Source organism: Thunnus maccoyii, chromosome 4 (genome assembly GCF_910596095.1).
Source record: "Thunnus maccoyii chromosome 4, fThuMac1.1, whole genome shotgun sequence".
Classification (NCBI taxonomy): Eukaryota; Metazoa; Chordata; class Actinopteri; order Scombriformes; family Scombridae; genus Thunnus; species Thunnus maccoyii.
In genome coordinates, this window is record NC_056536.1 from 30667329 (window position 1) to 30682447 (window position 15119).

General features: G+C 38.2%; 1 protein-coding gene across 1 annotated transcript in view; it reads left to right on the plus strand.

The window, feature by feature from the left end:
- Window positions 1-1263, plus strand: part of LOC121895579 (cryptochrome-1) — a 35560-nt gene extending 34297 nt beyond the window's left edge. The window contains exon 15 of the mRNA XM_042408881.1: window positions 719-1263. Coding sequence (XP_042264815.1) covers window positions 719-752 — 34 coding nt within the window. The 3' untranslated portion in view covers window positions 753-1263. The remainder of the gene's footprint in view (window positions 1-718) is intronic.
- The last annotated feature ends 13856 nt before the right edge of the window (window positions 1264-15119 follow it).

The window sequence follows — 15119 nt, forward strand, 5'->3', positions numbered from 1 at the left end:
TGGACGCCATGCATGAAAGGATTAATATTACATTATAAAATGACATATACAGTGATGGAGGACTTTATTCATGCACTCCAACATACAGACGGAAGCGTGGCAGCTGCAGTATGTCAATCCGGGGAGCAAACGGAATAAAATTGCGTTTTTTCCCAGAGGGTTGATGCCGGGAAAATAAGACAGCGACATATCATCCCGCACCATGACACACATTAACTCGCCATGACACATGTTTTCACCTACCTAGAGGGCCATCTAGTACAGACGTAGGTGTATTTTTCCCTTTATTCCTCATCATGAATTATAAATATGATTGTTGGGGGCTTGTTTTTCATGCACCACGCTGTGTTTGACAAGACAATCGCACAACAAATGGAGATTGTTAAGGTCCTCTAAATGTCTCTCTCCTCCCACTATTAAGTAAATATTTCTCATCGTTAGTTGTCGAGGGGAAGAGTAATCAATGCAAATGTCAGTGTGTCATGAAGTTGCCATGCTCACAATAAATAATGCACAAAAGATGTTTGAATTCAGGGCACTAACTATGCAAAACAACGGCGCTAGTAAGCAACGGTAACTATGCAGGTAAACAGTAGTCGCCTCTGAATGCTAATCGGACTGTTTAAAAGGCCTTGTGAATAATCATTTGACATCATCTGTACGAGTTTATTTTCTCTGCTAACGTGTTGTTTATTTTTCATTACCTCCCCCTCTGCAGACTACCTAGAGCAGGCGGTGATGAGGCTGTCTGAACCCACATTAGTCACCACCCGGCCGGCAGAGAGAGGAAATCCCGCCGTCAACCCCCTGTCCTCAAAAAAAAAAAAAACACACAGATGCAGATGCAGATATGACTGCATCCTCCTCAAACACAGTGTATCTAAAACTCGCTCTGTCTTTTCAGTCAGAAATTCCCTGGGGTGTAAACACAAAGGTGAAAATGTGATTATTTATTTTTATTTTGGGGGGGGGGTTTTCTTTTTTTTGAAGCTCTGATACAATTTCTAGAAGGGCTTTTTTTAACATTATAGAAAGAATCCACTGACTTCTTTATAGTTGCAGTACGGACAGGTGTGACAACCTCAGAGGAACGTGCGAACAAACACACAACGCCTCAAACTTATAGCTCGACGAATTATTTATAATAAAAATAAAAATAAAAAACTACATTTATTGTCTTAAAACTGCTGCCACCAGCCAGTATATTGTATGAAAACTGAAGCAGCTATATATGTAAGTAATGGAATATTTGTTTTTGTTTTTGTTTTTTAAAAAAAGCTGCAAATACATCTGACCATTGCATCTGCCCATGTACACACCGATGTAAAACCAAACTAATTACGTCAGGGTTTACACAGATTTTTTTAGCTTTGTAGCATATACAGAAAATGTGCTACATCCCATAGCATTAACCAGGAAAACATTCTTCACCACCACACAGTTTGACTCCAGGAATGCCGCATTTTGTCACACATTCAAATGTAATAGTCTTTACATTGGAAACTATTTATACAGATATTGTATAGTTTTGTGTCTCGTGTAGTTGAAACGAAACACTTGTAAATAGGCCAGAAGATGAAAAAAACATCAAAAAAAAATGAATGAAGGACGGGTTCTCCTGATCTCACCAGGCAAAATGACTAAAAAATCACATCACAGCAACAGCCTGACGGGTCATTTCAGGGAAAAAATATTTGAGTAAGTTATTGGCTTTCAATCTCACTAGTTTGCATTATAAATATAAAGTTTTTCAAGGACCGGAGGTCCAACATGATGATATCCGTCTTCTTACCACAAAAACCGACCTCCGCTTTACTCACAGATGATTTCACGGGAGCACGTTAAGTTATCTACTGCCTGGTTAGCATATGTGATCACTTGGATGTGTATCGGCAGCTAAAAAACTGTGATTCATAGAGTTTTTCAGACATTACTACAGTAAGTGCATCTCAAGAGTTATCAAGGACAACAAACCGTTTCCATTGTTGGGTTGTTTTTTTTTAAAAAAAAACATGTTTACAGTGTGTTTCTGTAGATTAGTCGGGTCACTCTGGCTGTAAAACTGCCTTTTTTTTTTTTTTTTTAGAATGTGGCATTATGGGTATAGGAGTTCATGTGCTAGCTTTTTCTTTTTGTAGTTCATCTTGGGAAGGTGTGACGTCCGTGAGCTCGTTTAGAGGTGTGTAGCTCAACACCTTTTTAGAAGAACATCTTCAAAGGAACCGTCAAGTCAGTGTATTATAGTTTCTTTCTATTTTTATTTTAGGTTGTGCATTTTTTTCAGTTTTTTTTTTTTGGAAAGTAAGTTCAATCCTGAGCCTTTGCTACTTTTTGACGTAATACAAAAGATTCCCATTAACATCAGTCAAACACGAGACGGCTGTATGGTTAGTTTCAAGTGTTGCTTTTCTCTCTACGGTTTCACACCTTTGTCAAAGTAACAGTGATTTGTTGTAGAATAGAGTTTTGTTTTGTTTTTTAGCGCTCGGCTCACAGCTGTTGACCATCTGAGTCTGGACGATCCGTCTACGATTTTTTTTTTTTTTTTGACTTGACCCTTGAAAAAAAGTCTGTCACATTTTCACCTCTCTGTTTCCCCCCTCTACAAATCATCAAATGTCTCAAAAAACACCTGTAGAAGTTTAAAGACGAGTTACTTCGGAGTATCTCTGAGGTATTCTGTGGTGTTGGGGAAATTTTTTTTTTTTGCTGTGCAACATGTTCAACAACCAAAAAAAAAACGTTGCAGTTTATGTGGGAGAGGATGTGGTTCGAGGTAATCAATCAATCAGGCGTCGGTCAATGGTTGCAATCTCCTCTCGAAAGGGTGTCAGATTTTTCTAAGATTTCTTATAAAACCAAAAACTTACTTAAGAAAAAGGAAAAAAAAAAAAAAACTAAGTTGAGTCGACACAGGCGACAGCATCTGATCCAAATGAGCCTAATTCTGTCAGCAAAACAGAAACCAACATTCCTCAGAAACAAGTAAACCCTCCTGATGAAGGATTTCTACTACTGTACAAGGAGTTCAACAATCTATATACCCGTGGCTACTTGCAACATTTTGCGCCCCCCCCCCCCTCCCCTCCGGGATATATTAGAAAACAGAAATCTGACGCATAACACTGCCAAAAAAAAAAAAAAAAAAGAACTGCCAGAAAAACGGGCAGAAATTGGATACATTGAACGATGGGTTATGGGTCGCAAAATTGCCGCTGTAAAGTTGTCAACGGGAGGATTGTGTAACAGCTTTGGAAAGATGAAGTTGGTGTCTTATTTAAGTTTCATCCACCCTCCACTTTCACCTTTTTACTCCTGGTGAGAAGAATGAAAATCAAATTGAACCAGAGAATGTATGATTCCCCCTGTAAAAAAAAAAAATAAAAAAAAAAAAATACACCCAGCAGCTTCTCTTGCTGATGTTAATACCTCCACCCTACACACACACACACACACACACACACACACAACTATTGCATACACTCACATAGACATTACATGGATAAATACACTATAAATTCTCAAAAAAACAAGTCATTATAAAAAGAATTACGGTTGTAACTAGGGGGATGTATTACCAACAATTCCCACCAATGAATTGGTTCCAATCTGCTCGACTGCCATGTTTTCATGAAATTAAGCAACTGTTCCTGAAATAAAAGTGAACCTCTTTTTAATGTGAAACAGATGGAGGAAGTGTTGAGTTTGAATTGAACAGCAAGAAGCTGTAAAAATCAAATTGACACTATAAATAAATGAGAGTAGATTGGAAAAACATGGATTTAAAATTAAAAAAAAAAAAAAAATAGAAATAAAAGACCTGTCCCTGAGCTAAATATAGCTCTGTCCACTATTTGGGAAGAAATTCAGTATGAATTATGTTTTAGCAGAAGCCACACATATTCACATGTTTAAAACACATAACTCCCGAAACAAACACACACACAAACACAACACATCGTTCTTAATGGTTAGACAGGAGAGAACAGGAAGTTTCGGGAAGTCTGCTTAAAACCCCAATGTTGTGAGTCAAGTAGTTTCTCTGACAAAATGACTAATCAGCGCTATAAAAACAGACTATTGTGTTTCTGTTTCTATGCTAAAGAATTTCTCCCTGTTGGCAGATACATTAGATTTACTCTATATCACAAAATTGAAGTATGGCTTCATCCCTAAAGCACTTATGAGGTGACAAATGGAAACTTTTAGAGCATGAATTACAAAAATTGGGATCTCAAGTGATGGCTGAAGCTCTTCACCATCACTGCACGCTCTACAAACAGTATTTAATCAGTATTGTAGTTGAAATTCTTGAAAATAAAACTTGCTGATTGGGGTTGTGGGTAAGACGGCGGCTTGCCGGCACTTTCCTGAGAAAGTTGTGGTTTCAGTGGAGCCGTGATGACTCGTGTCTGTGTACAGTACTCGATATTTGTTCATCTGTGATCGTACTGCCCTCTGCTTCAGGAGTAACGTAGAGGGTGGGGTGGGGTGGGGGGGATATAAAGGGTGGGGGACGGGGAGATAAAAGTATTGTAGTGTTTCTGTATTATAATTCTGTATGTTCTCAAGAGGATTTGAACATTGTTAGTTTTTTTTGTAGCTTTTATCACTATGGAAAAACAAGTTGAACCAAGTTTTTATTTTTGCTTTTTTTTTTTTTTTTTTGTTTGTTTGTTTCGTTTTGTTCACCCTTCTGTGACACGAAGGTGCAAACGAATGCCATCTATCATCTCTGTAATATTATGCTCTGTCTCTCCTTGTGTTGTGAAAGGCTTCTTGTGCTTGATCAAGTTCATGACAGGAAATTAAAAATTGTTACAACTTGACGACTTTGATTTTTGCCTTCTTCATTAGAAATTTTATAATTATTTGATGACCATTAATTTTATTTACACTGCCACCTGATAATAACCTGATAATTGGATTTTTTGAGGCCAATATTGATACTGATGTGTAATAATATAAATTTAATATACACAAGTATTTTTGTTAATGGTTTCTTGAATTGGAGTGTGCAAGTTCATTCTTGACGTTGTGAATAGTGGTTTGACAAATAATCTTCTCAACTCAAGGTCCGCATAGCAGTTCTGCTGAAACTTTCCATCACATCTGTGACATGAGAGAGCTTAAGAAGATAATTTTGTCAAAATACCTTAAATTATTATTTTAAGAAACTGACCTCTGCCCTCACTACGCGTGTAGGTGAACAGCTATGCAGCAAGTTAAACACTGTTCCAATAAAAGACAGCAGTTGTCCTTAAATGTTTTTACTGGAAACCATTGTAATGCTGTAAAACCATTATTGGAACAATTTGATGGCAGTGATTACAAATCAGAAGAAGATGAGATAACCAATGGTTACAACAAAGGCATTGGAAATAAGAAGAGTAACAATAAACTGTCAGTTAGTTACAGTGTCCCTCAAGCCAGGAGGAAACAAACTATTACAAGTAAAGATCAATTTAAGGCCTCATAGGAAGTACAACACAATGATTAGTAAATACACAGAATTCACAAGACTAACAGTAAAAAAATGGATAAAATCCAGTTTAATGATGAATTGCTTAGAAGTGTAATGGCTAGCATCCCTCCAGAAGACTCCCAGAGACTTGTAGGATCAATGTGAAGGTTGAGGAACATCATTCTTCAAACAGATATTCTCTCAATTGGTGTTTAGATGATGACAGTGCAGAGCGACGTCAAACATGTCGGTCCAAAATCTTCCAAAGATGTTCAATCGGGTTGAGATCTGGTGACTGTGAAGGCCAAACATATGATTCACATCATCTTCATACTCAAACTACTCAGTGACTCTTCGTGATCTGTGAATTGGGAAATCCTGGAAGAGACCATTCCCATCAGATTAGAAATGTGTCATCATAGGATAAAGATGATCACTCAGAACAACTTTGTATTCATTTTGCAGTGATGCTTCCATCTAAGGGGACAAGTGGACCCAAACCATGCCCCCCAAAGCATAACAGAGCCACCAGATCCCCTCACTGTAGGGGTCAAGCAGTCAGACCTGGACCGGTTTTTCCTTTAATTTGTCTATCTGTATATATATATATGATATTTGTTTAGCACCTTCATGCTCCTTGTATAGTATGTTTACATGTAGGATGAAGGGAGGTACAATTTACAAACCAAGTTCAATGCATGTATTAAATAGTGAGGTACGTCAGGCTGCTAACTCTTCCCAGAGAGAAGCAGCATTTAGCTACTATGTAGCAAAAACAGACTGCCGGAGGATATTAGACTCACTTCGGGTTTTGACTGTCTATAAGTCCAGGTTCAAAAAACAAAGCCTTTTGAATTCCTTACTACTATTGATTCACACCTCCGACTGGCTTCATCTCCATAGCAACAGCAGCTGAGGCTCACAGGTATTGTGGTATTTAGACCAGTCCGCCAAATGAAAGAAAAAACCTGTCAGATTTGTCAGAAACACAGTAGAAATTATTGAAACTGAATGTCAGAACATAAACGTATATGATGGTTAAATTATCCAGTGAGTCCTGAGTTTCTGTGCTTCCTTTAATTTGTCACCCATCTGTATCTCTTACCACATTGATGCTTTATGAAACATTGTTGGCAGTTGTAAGTAGTTCCCTATTGGGGTTTTTTTTTCTCAATGGAGGTTAACCTTCCCTTCAAATAGGTCATTTAGTGTTCTGATACCCTTTCTTAACCACTGAGCCCAATAAATTATCTGTTTACCTATTTTTATTTTGGGGTTGTACCATATGGATGCATATTTTTGATAATTATCAGAGAAATTACATATTTTATGTGCCTCTTGCCAAACTATCTTTGAATATGCTAGAATGGGGTTCATTGTATTATTTTTCTCCTCTTTTGTTGTTTGTGCAAGAGCCTCAATACGTTTAAAAGGAGAAGTGAGTTCCTGTTCAATCAGGACCTAATCCGATTCAGAATTTGTTCCGTCCCAGTGTCTGGCAAGCTTAGCCATTTCAAGAGATCCTATAATATTTTATGTTTGGTAATGATAGGCCTCCTCCCTTCTTTGGCTGACAGAACTTGTCTTTGTTATTTGTTATTGCTGCTGCATCTTTATTTTCTCAATTCTTCAGTTTTGGTGCTGAATTGTTTGGTTTCAGTTCTCAATTTTTCAGTTTCTTGCTGCGTACTTTTTCAGTCTTGGTTCTGACACAAAGCTCTCATTACAGCTTACATTACATTTCCCCCCCTCCCACCACCACCACCACCACCATCTCATTCTGTTTATTGCAACTGACAATACTATAGAATAGAAACAGAAGGGTCTTCTTTATTTTTCTTAGGTTATTATTAGTAATTATAAATACCACATAGATACATGAATAGATATGAATATAAAGAATGTGACGCCTTAATCATCCTGTGTCTGGTCCTGTGTCTTCATGTCTGTGAAGCAAAAGCGGCAGATACATCAGCAGTGCTGAGATTCATATTCTCATATTCTCAAATTTAGCTAACTAGTTAGCTAAACCTAAATCAGTCCTTCAGGAATGCTGGTTGTATAGTACATTAGCTTTAGCTTGCAGCCTGTTAAGGCCAAAACAAACAACAAACGTAATGTTATCATATATAAATTCATATATATTCAGCAGCCAACATCTACAGTACAGACCAAAAGTTTGGACACACCTTCTCATTCAAAGAGTTTTCTTTATTTTCATGACTATGAAAATTGTAGATTCACACTGAAGGCATCAAAACTATGAATTAACACATGTGGAATTATATACTTAACAAAAAAGTGTGAAACAACTGAAAATATGTCTTATATTCTAGTTTCTTCAAAGTAGCCACCTTTTGCTTTGATTACTGCTTCGCACACTCTTGGCATTCTCTTGATGAGCTTCAAGAGGTAGTCACCTGAAATGATCTTCCAACAGTCTTGAAGGAGTTCCCAGAGATGCTTAGCACTTGTTGGCCCTTTTGCCTTCACTCTGCGGTCCAGCTCACCCCAAACCATCTCGATTGGGTTCAGGTCCGGTGACTGTGGAGGCCAGGTCATCTGGCGCAGCACCCCATCACTCTCCTTCTTGGTCAAATAGCCCTTACACAGCCTGGAGGTGTGTTTGAGGTCATTGTCCTGTTGAAAAATAAATGATGGTCCAACTAAACGCAAACCGGATGGAAAAGCATGCCGCTGCAAGATGCTGTGGTAGCCATGCTGGTTCAGTATGCCTTCAATTTGGAATAAATCCCCAACAGTGTCACCAGCAAAGCACCCCCACACCATCACACCTCCTCCTCCATGCTTCACGGTGGGAACCAGGCATGTAGAGTCCATCCGTTCACCTTTTCTGCGTCGCACAAAGACACGGTGGTTGGAACCAAAGATCTCAAATTTGGACTCATCAGACCAAAGCACAGATTTCCACTGGTTTAATGTCCATTCCTTGTGTTCTTTAGCCCAAACAAATCTCTTCTGCTTGTTGCCTGTCCTTAGCAGTGGTTTCCTAGCAGCTATTCTACCATGAAGGCCTGATTCACACAGTCTCCTCTTAACAGTTGTTCTAGAGATGTGTCTGCTGCTAGAACTCTGTGTGGCATTGACCTGGTCTCTAATCTGAGCTGCTGTTAACCTGCGATGTCTGAGGCTGGTGACTCGGATGAACTTATCCTCCGCAGCAGAGGTGACTCTTGGTCTTCCTTTCCTGGGGCGGTCCTCATGTGAGCCAGTTTCTTTGTAGCGCTTGATGGTTTTTGTGACTGCACTTGGGGACACTTTCACAGTTTTCCCAATTTTTCGGACTGACTGACCTTCAGTTCTTAAAGTAATGATGGCCACTCGTTTTTCTTTACTTAGCTGCTTCTTTCTTGCCATAATACAAATTCTAACAGTCTATTCAGTAGGACTATCAGCTGTGTATCCACCTGACTTCTGCACAACACAACTGATGGTCCCAACCCCATTTATAAGGCAAGAAATCCCACTTATTAAACCTGACAGGGCACACCTGTGAAGTGAAAACCATTTCAGGTGACTACCTCTTGAAGCTCATCAAGAGAATGCAGAGTGTGTGCAAAGCAGTAATCAGAGCAAAAGGTGGCTACTTTGAAGAAACTAGAATATAAGGCGTATTTTCAGTTGTTTTACACTTTTTTGTTAAGTACATATTTCCACATGTGTTAATTCATAGTTTTGATGCCTTCAGTGTGAATCTACTATGTCAATAGTCATGAAAAGAAAGGAAACTCATTGAATGAGAAGGTGTGTCCAAACTTTTGGTCTGTACTGTATATGGTTATTTATATTATTACTAATAATGGTAAATGGACTGTACTTGTATAGTGCTTTTCTAGTCTTCTGACCACTCAAAGCGCTTTTACACTACGAATGACATTCACCCATTCACACACATTCATACGCTGAATGGGTATAGGGGCTACCATGCAAGGTCCCAACCTGCCCATCAGAGGAAACTAACCATTCACACACATTCATACAGTGATGGCACAGCCATCAGGAGCAATTTGGGGTTAAGTGTCTTGCCCAAGGACACATTGGCATGTGGACTGGAGGAGCCAGGAATCGAACCGCCGATCTTCCGATCAGTGGACAACCCGCTCTACCTCCTGAGGCACAGGCACAGTGCGGCTGTGGCTCAGGACAACAAACTGGGATTTGCTATGTGGGAGGGCCCTGTGGTTTCAGGGTTGATTGATATCAATCTGATTGATATCATTTCACAAACTGTAAATAAAATATAACAAGGTGAGACAAACCTCTGCTCTGAACACTAAAACACCAATCAAAGTCATTCTAGATACTGTTGGCAGCACATAAAACTACAGCTGATGGCAAAAAAATCTCTGTGTAAGTGCTCTCTCCTGTGTATCTGTATCTAATATAGGAATGGTGTTGCCAAACTATCTTTGAATATGCTAGAATGGGGTTCATGGAATATTTTATGTTTGGTTATGATAGGCCTCCTCCCTTCTTTGGCTGACAGAACTTGTCTTTGTTATTTGTTATTGCTGCTGCGTCTTTAATTTCTCAATTCTTCAGTTTTGGTGCTTAATTGTTTGGTTTCAGTTCTCAATTTTTCAGTTTCGCTGCGTACTTTTTCAGTCTCGGCTCTGACACAAAGCTCTCATTACAGCTTACATTACCCCCCCCCCCCCCCCCCCCCCCCCCCCCCCCCCGTGTGAAACAGGTAGTAGTTTCAAACGAATATTATCATGGCACAGAAAATGAAGCTAAAAACACGTTTGTACAGAGAACACATCAAAATGTGCCTCAGGTATTATGGGTATTATGGTATTATAAGGAAGCCTGTGGTGCATCTTTGTCTGCATACTAAATGGTCTGTAGACCATCTGGTAGCAACCCACTTCCTGACATATTTTGTGGCGTCTAAAGAGGTAAAAAGGAGGCCCAACTATTTTAATGGTTAATTAATTAAAGCCATTTTAGAGACATTTTCAATTTTCAGTTTTGAGCTGTAGTGGAAAATTGCTTGATTACTCAATAAACACAGAGCACTGTCAGGTTATGAAGTAATGTAATCAGAAGTATGATGCATCACCTAGCTATCTTTTCTTCATCTGAAAAAATTGGCACTCAACCAGTCCTTTAAATACTTCTGTACAGAATTTGAACCCTAACCCTAACCCTAACCCTAACCCTAACCCATACAGATTAGTAAAAGACCCTAAAATAGAAACAAAAACCTAACCTAACCCTAACCATCACAAAATAACATTGCTACCATATTAAATCAAGAACAAACAACACTATCCTCTAAAGGCTTATCAGATTGACACATAGAAATCTGCAAAACTATGATTCATCACCACTGGCTCAGACGAAAATACAACAAAACTGTTTTAACTGTAAGCACCCAACTGTCTCATTTTACACAGGAAAGAACGAAAATAGAACTAGAATAGACACATCGCAGAGGAATTTTGAACAGGAGTGGAACACAAACTGACCTTAATAACACTATTTGTAACATGCATGATATATACAAGAAATACATCAAATGATAACCTACTATTCAATGTTCTCTCACAGAGCACAACAGTGTCACAACTGCATTAATTTCCTAGAAACCTCTCTCACTCTGCACCGCTCTCAGCAGTGGTTTCCACTGCATGTTTAAGTTTCAGAAGGGATTTTTGCGTTGATATTAGGGATGTGCAGAGATCCCAGTATTTATATGTGTATCTGTATTTGTTGAGGCAGCAAAATTATTTGTGTCTGTATTTGTATTCGAATAAAAGTTTTTGTTTTTATGACACTTTCAATTTTAGAAAATGAAAGTGTTACAATAAGTGTTCATGAATAAACTACCTTACAAAGGAGGTCCCCACAACTGGATTCTCCCAGATCATAGACAACTGCGCTGATTACTGAGCTAAAACTTTACTCATCAACTCATTGCAGACAGACCTCTACCTATTTATACACCCATAACACAGAGACAGCACACTGTGTAACATGTAGGGAGGAACTTCAAAGGTGATTATTGCTTTGCACCTTTCATTTAGTACAACCTAACTTTGTAGAAAGGAGAACAGGAACAACAGGTTATTGGAGAGTCCGTTGGGAGTGCTTTGCTCGTATCTGTAGCTCAGCTTTATCTCTGGGGAATACCCTCAACAAATATTTTTTTAAATATTTGTATGAAACAAATTCATTCATTCATATAAAACCCACTATTTGTGCTTTGCTGAATAATGTATTTGTATTCAGGCACACCCCTAATTGATACGTTGGCATTCCCCTTAAAATGTCTTCTAAACTTTGCTTACCAGAGAATCCTATTTTCAGAAGACTATATAGCTCTCTTACTTCATTTCCCCAAACATTAATGGTGGAGAGCTTGGCCATGTGTTTTTATCCAACACATTGGCTTTGTTAAAGAGTGATTCCTCTTGTTCTTGTTTGCATGCTTTTGCATAGTGCTTCATAGAATATTCTGGGATATTACCTTCTGCCTTCTGTCACTCTGTAGTGTTACACCTTTTAAAAGCACCTTGCTGCACAGCCTCACATGCAGTTTTGTACAATGGACTACTGTCTGGGTTGCTGCTCATGGTAAAAATTGAAAACATCTAGCTGCCTTTTTATCTGATTGATTGATTCAAACAGTCCACACAGCCTCAGACAGGCCTTTAAGCACCTCAAATGCGTCCATCATCAGCCCAAGGCTTTTATTTTTGGCAATATGGTACACTTAACAGGAACAAGAGAGATGTGTTGTTGGCCCAGCAGCAGCAGCAGCTGCAGCTGCAGTCATTGGTCATGTTTTGAATTATTAAGACAGAGAAAAGTGTAAAAAAATATATACATTGTTGAAGATGAGCGAAATTAAGCATCCCCTGATGACAAGCCTATGTGCTGGGGCTGAGCCCAATTTAACCCCTGCTAATAATAAGCTAAAAAAATTTTTAAAAGACTCTTACTTTCTTTTAAGATTGTCAGTTGTGAGAAACAGAACAAGTTGGTGGGGGAAATAAATTTTGTTGCACTTTAGACCATTGACTTGTCCCCCCAAAAGTAAAAAATTAGCAGCAAAACTGAAAAAAGCGACTGCAAAGGAGAAAGAAAAGTGAAAGAAAAGTGAAGTATTGTAATCAAATGTAGCACTCCTGTATAGTTTTATTGTAGGTTTTGCCTTAGGGGTTTTTGTTTGTTTGTTTGGTTGTTTTGTTTCAGTTTATTTTTATTTGCACCAATCAATTTAATCAAAATCTGATGACAGTTGAGGAGTTAATTGGTTATGTTGCCCACAACACTGTCAATCAATATTATATATAGTATATATTGATGAATAAATAAGCAACATTCAAAGTTGACTTAAATGCAGAAGACTGATACTCCAGATTCACTCTAGCTGGGTTTCCATCCAAGTATAGCGCAAATTTCAACAGAATTTCAATTAATGCACATGTCACACAAGTGTGAAGTTCTTTTAAAAATACCCGCTGTGGTCTGTCTGCTTCCTTGTCCCAGCTGCACCTTTCCTCCGGTGTATCCACGCTGCTTCAAAGAGTAGTCTCCGTCCTCAGGTTCCCACGACCAACTGCAACCGATTTTCTGTGGAGCGAAGCCTCTCACATCCGTCACTCCCCGTGTCTCCAAGTTTCTCCTCTCTTCCCTTCCTTCTCCACCTCCGTTCACCTCTCACACTCAGCCAAAAATCAAGGAGCTCAGTCCAGTCCGCCAATCCTGAGTGAAGGGGGGTGTGTCATCCAATCACTCACCGGTGTTCTCACCTAGTCCATCACTTGATCAAGTTCAATTCACTCAGTCCGAGTCAAAACACAATATCAGAAAATATAAAACCATATAAAAAAAAAGCATGCAGGGCAACTCACTAAAACCAGATGCATATAATAAAAATAAGACATGCAAAATATAGGATCAAGTATGACTACAATTATGTCTCACTTTGACAGACGTTCACATCCACTGCCGTCTTGCAAATATTTGGAGTTGAGTTGTCAAAACAAACAGCTGGTGCGAAACAGAATGACATCATTTTAAAAGAAAAAAGATGATGGAAATATGGCATTTATGTTTGTCTCATGTATGAATATGAGGAGCATTACAGTCTCCTCATCGCTCCACACACATCTAATGTTTACGTCTCCTTCTTTGGAATCTTTCAGTGGGCATTTAAAATCACATGCTTCATGTACATCATGAGTTATTCTCTTCCATTGCACTTTGTCGCATGTCGCCTTTTGGCAATATTTCCAAATTTTCTGTGTTTCCACTCAAATTGAAAATGTGAATAAAAACAGGTGGATGGGAACACACCTACATACCAACAGCTAAAAAGATTAGACAAAAAACAACGGTATCTGGTCAAAAAGTCTTTGGTTATGAAGGTTCCTAAATAGATTAAGTCACTTTGAAGTATCCAAGTGGCAGCCATGATAAAAGCCATGTGAAGTCTTTAAATGCAAATTAAAGGTTCTCTAGTGGTTCTTTTAAGATCTCTTTCAGCTTTAGACCATTAAGGGAAAAAGTTCATGTTCCAGAAATATTTAAAAGACAACCCACAATATTGGGTGAAGTTTAGACAGATTTCTATGGGCATTGCTGTCATTTCTGAATTTTATGTTGACTTTGTGACATTTTTGAATGTGGTCAGGAAAAAAGAGGTTAAAAAACAAAATGATATTGAGAATAATTTGATCCAGCCAGTAACTAAAATTGGCTCTGATCAATTGGGAGACATCAGAGAACTGGTTTGACTTAATGTGCATTAAAACATTAAAATAAGCACTATACAAAGTAGCATCTTTAGAAAAATGTAATATAACACATGGAAATGGGAAAGAAGAAGAAAAGGAAAATAACACTCACCGAAACTGAACAAAACCAGCACCCAGCCACTCACAAGATGAACAAAGCAAAGCTTCAGTTTCCATTTGAGGAAAGAGAAGTAATTTTTTCATGTGTTCAACTTTGGTGAACTTTGACATGTAAATTTGCACCGTTTACCAACCGCACAGCACTGATGTTTGAAAGAACAGAAAATCCAAAAAGGAAGAAGCTATAATATCATAAATGTTGCAATATCCACTTTTATATACCCCTACTGTGCCGGAGTATAAACTGCTCCACATTCATGGGAGAAGAGTCAATGGTATAAAAACATCTCCTGAATAAACTGTGTTAACTTTTTTATGTCCAGTTAGCAACCGAGCTAACTTGCTAACTGGCAGTTATGAGTAACCCAATTATTATTTTGTCTTATCATTTAGAGATATAATTTATTTAGTAAGGAAAGTTTTAAATGGTTTGGTTTTAAAATGGTTTACAGTTTGGCAAATATAGTATTTTTTTTATTTGCACAGAGGTTACAATAAAAATATTACACAGTAAAAATTATATTAAATTGTGCAGGAGAGGAAGGGAGCCCAGAGGGCTTATACAAAGTCCTCCCCCTCATTTCAACAAGTCATAAAAACATAGTCATAAAACAATATAACATCAAATAGACAAAGAAACGTGTATAGCAAAAAAACAAGAAAAAGAAAGAAAGGAAAAAATAAGCAAATCAGAAATTTGAACCCTTTAAATGTGCAAGAAGGGTAATATATACCCAGTCACACAAAATTCTATTTAAATAAAAGAT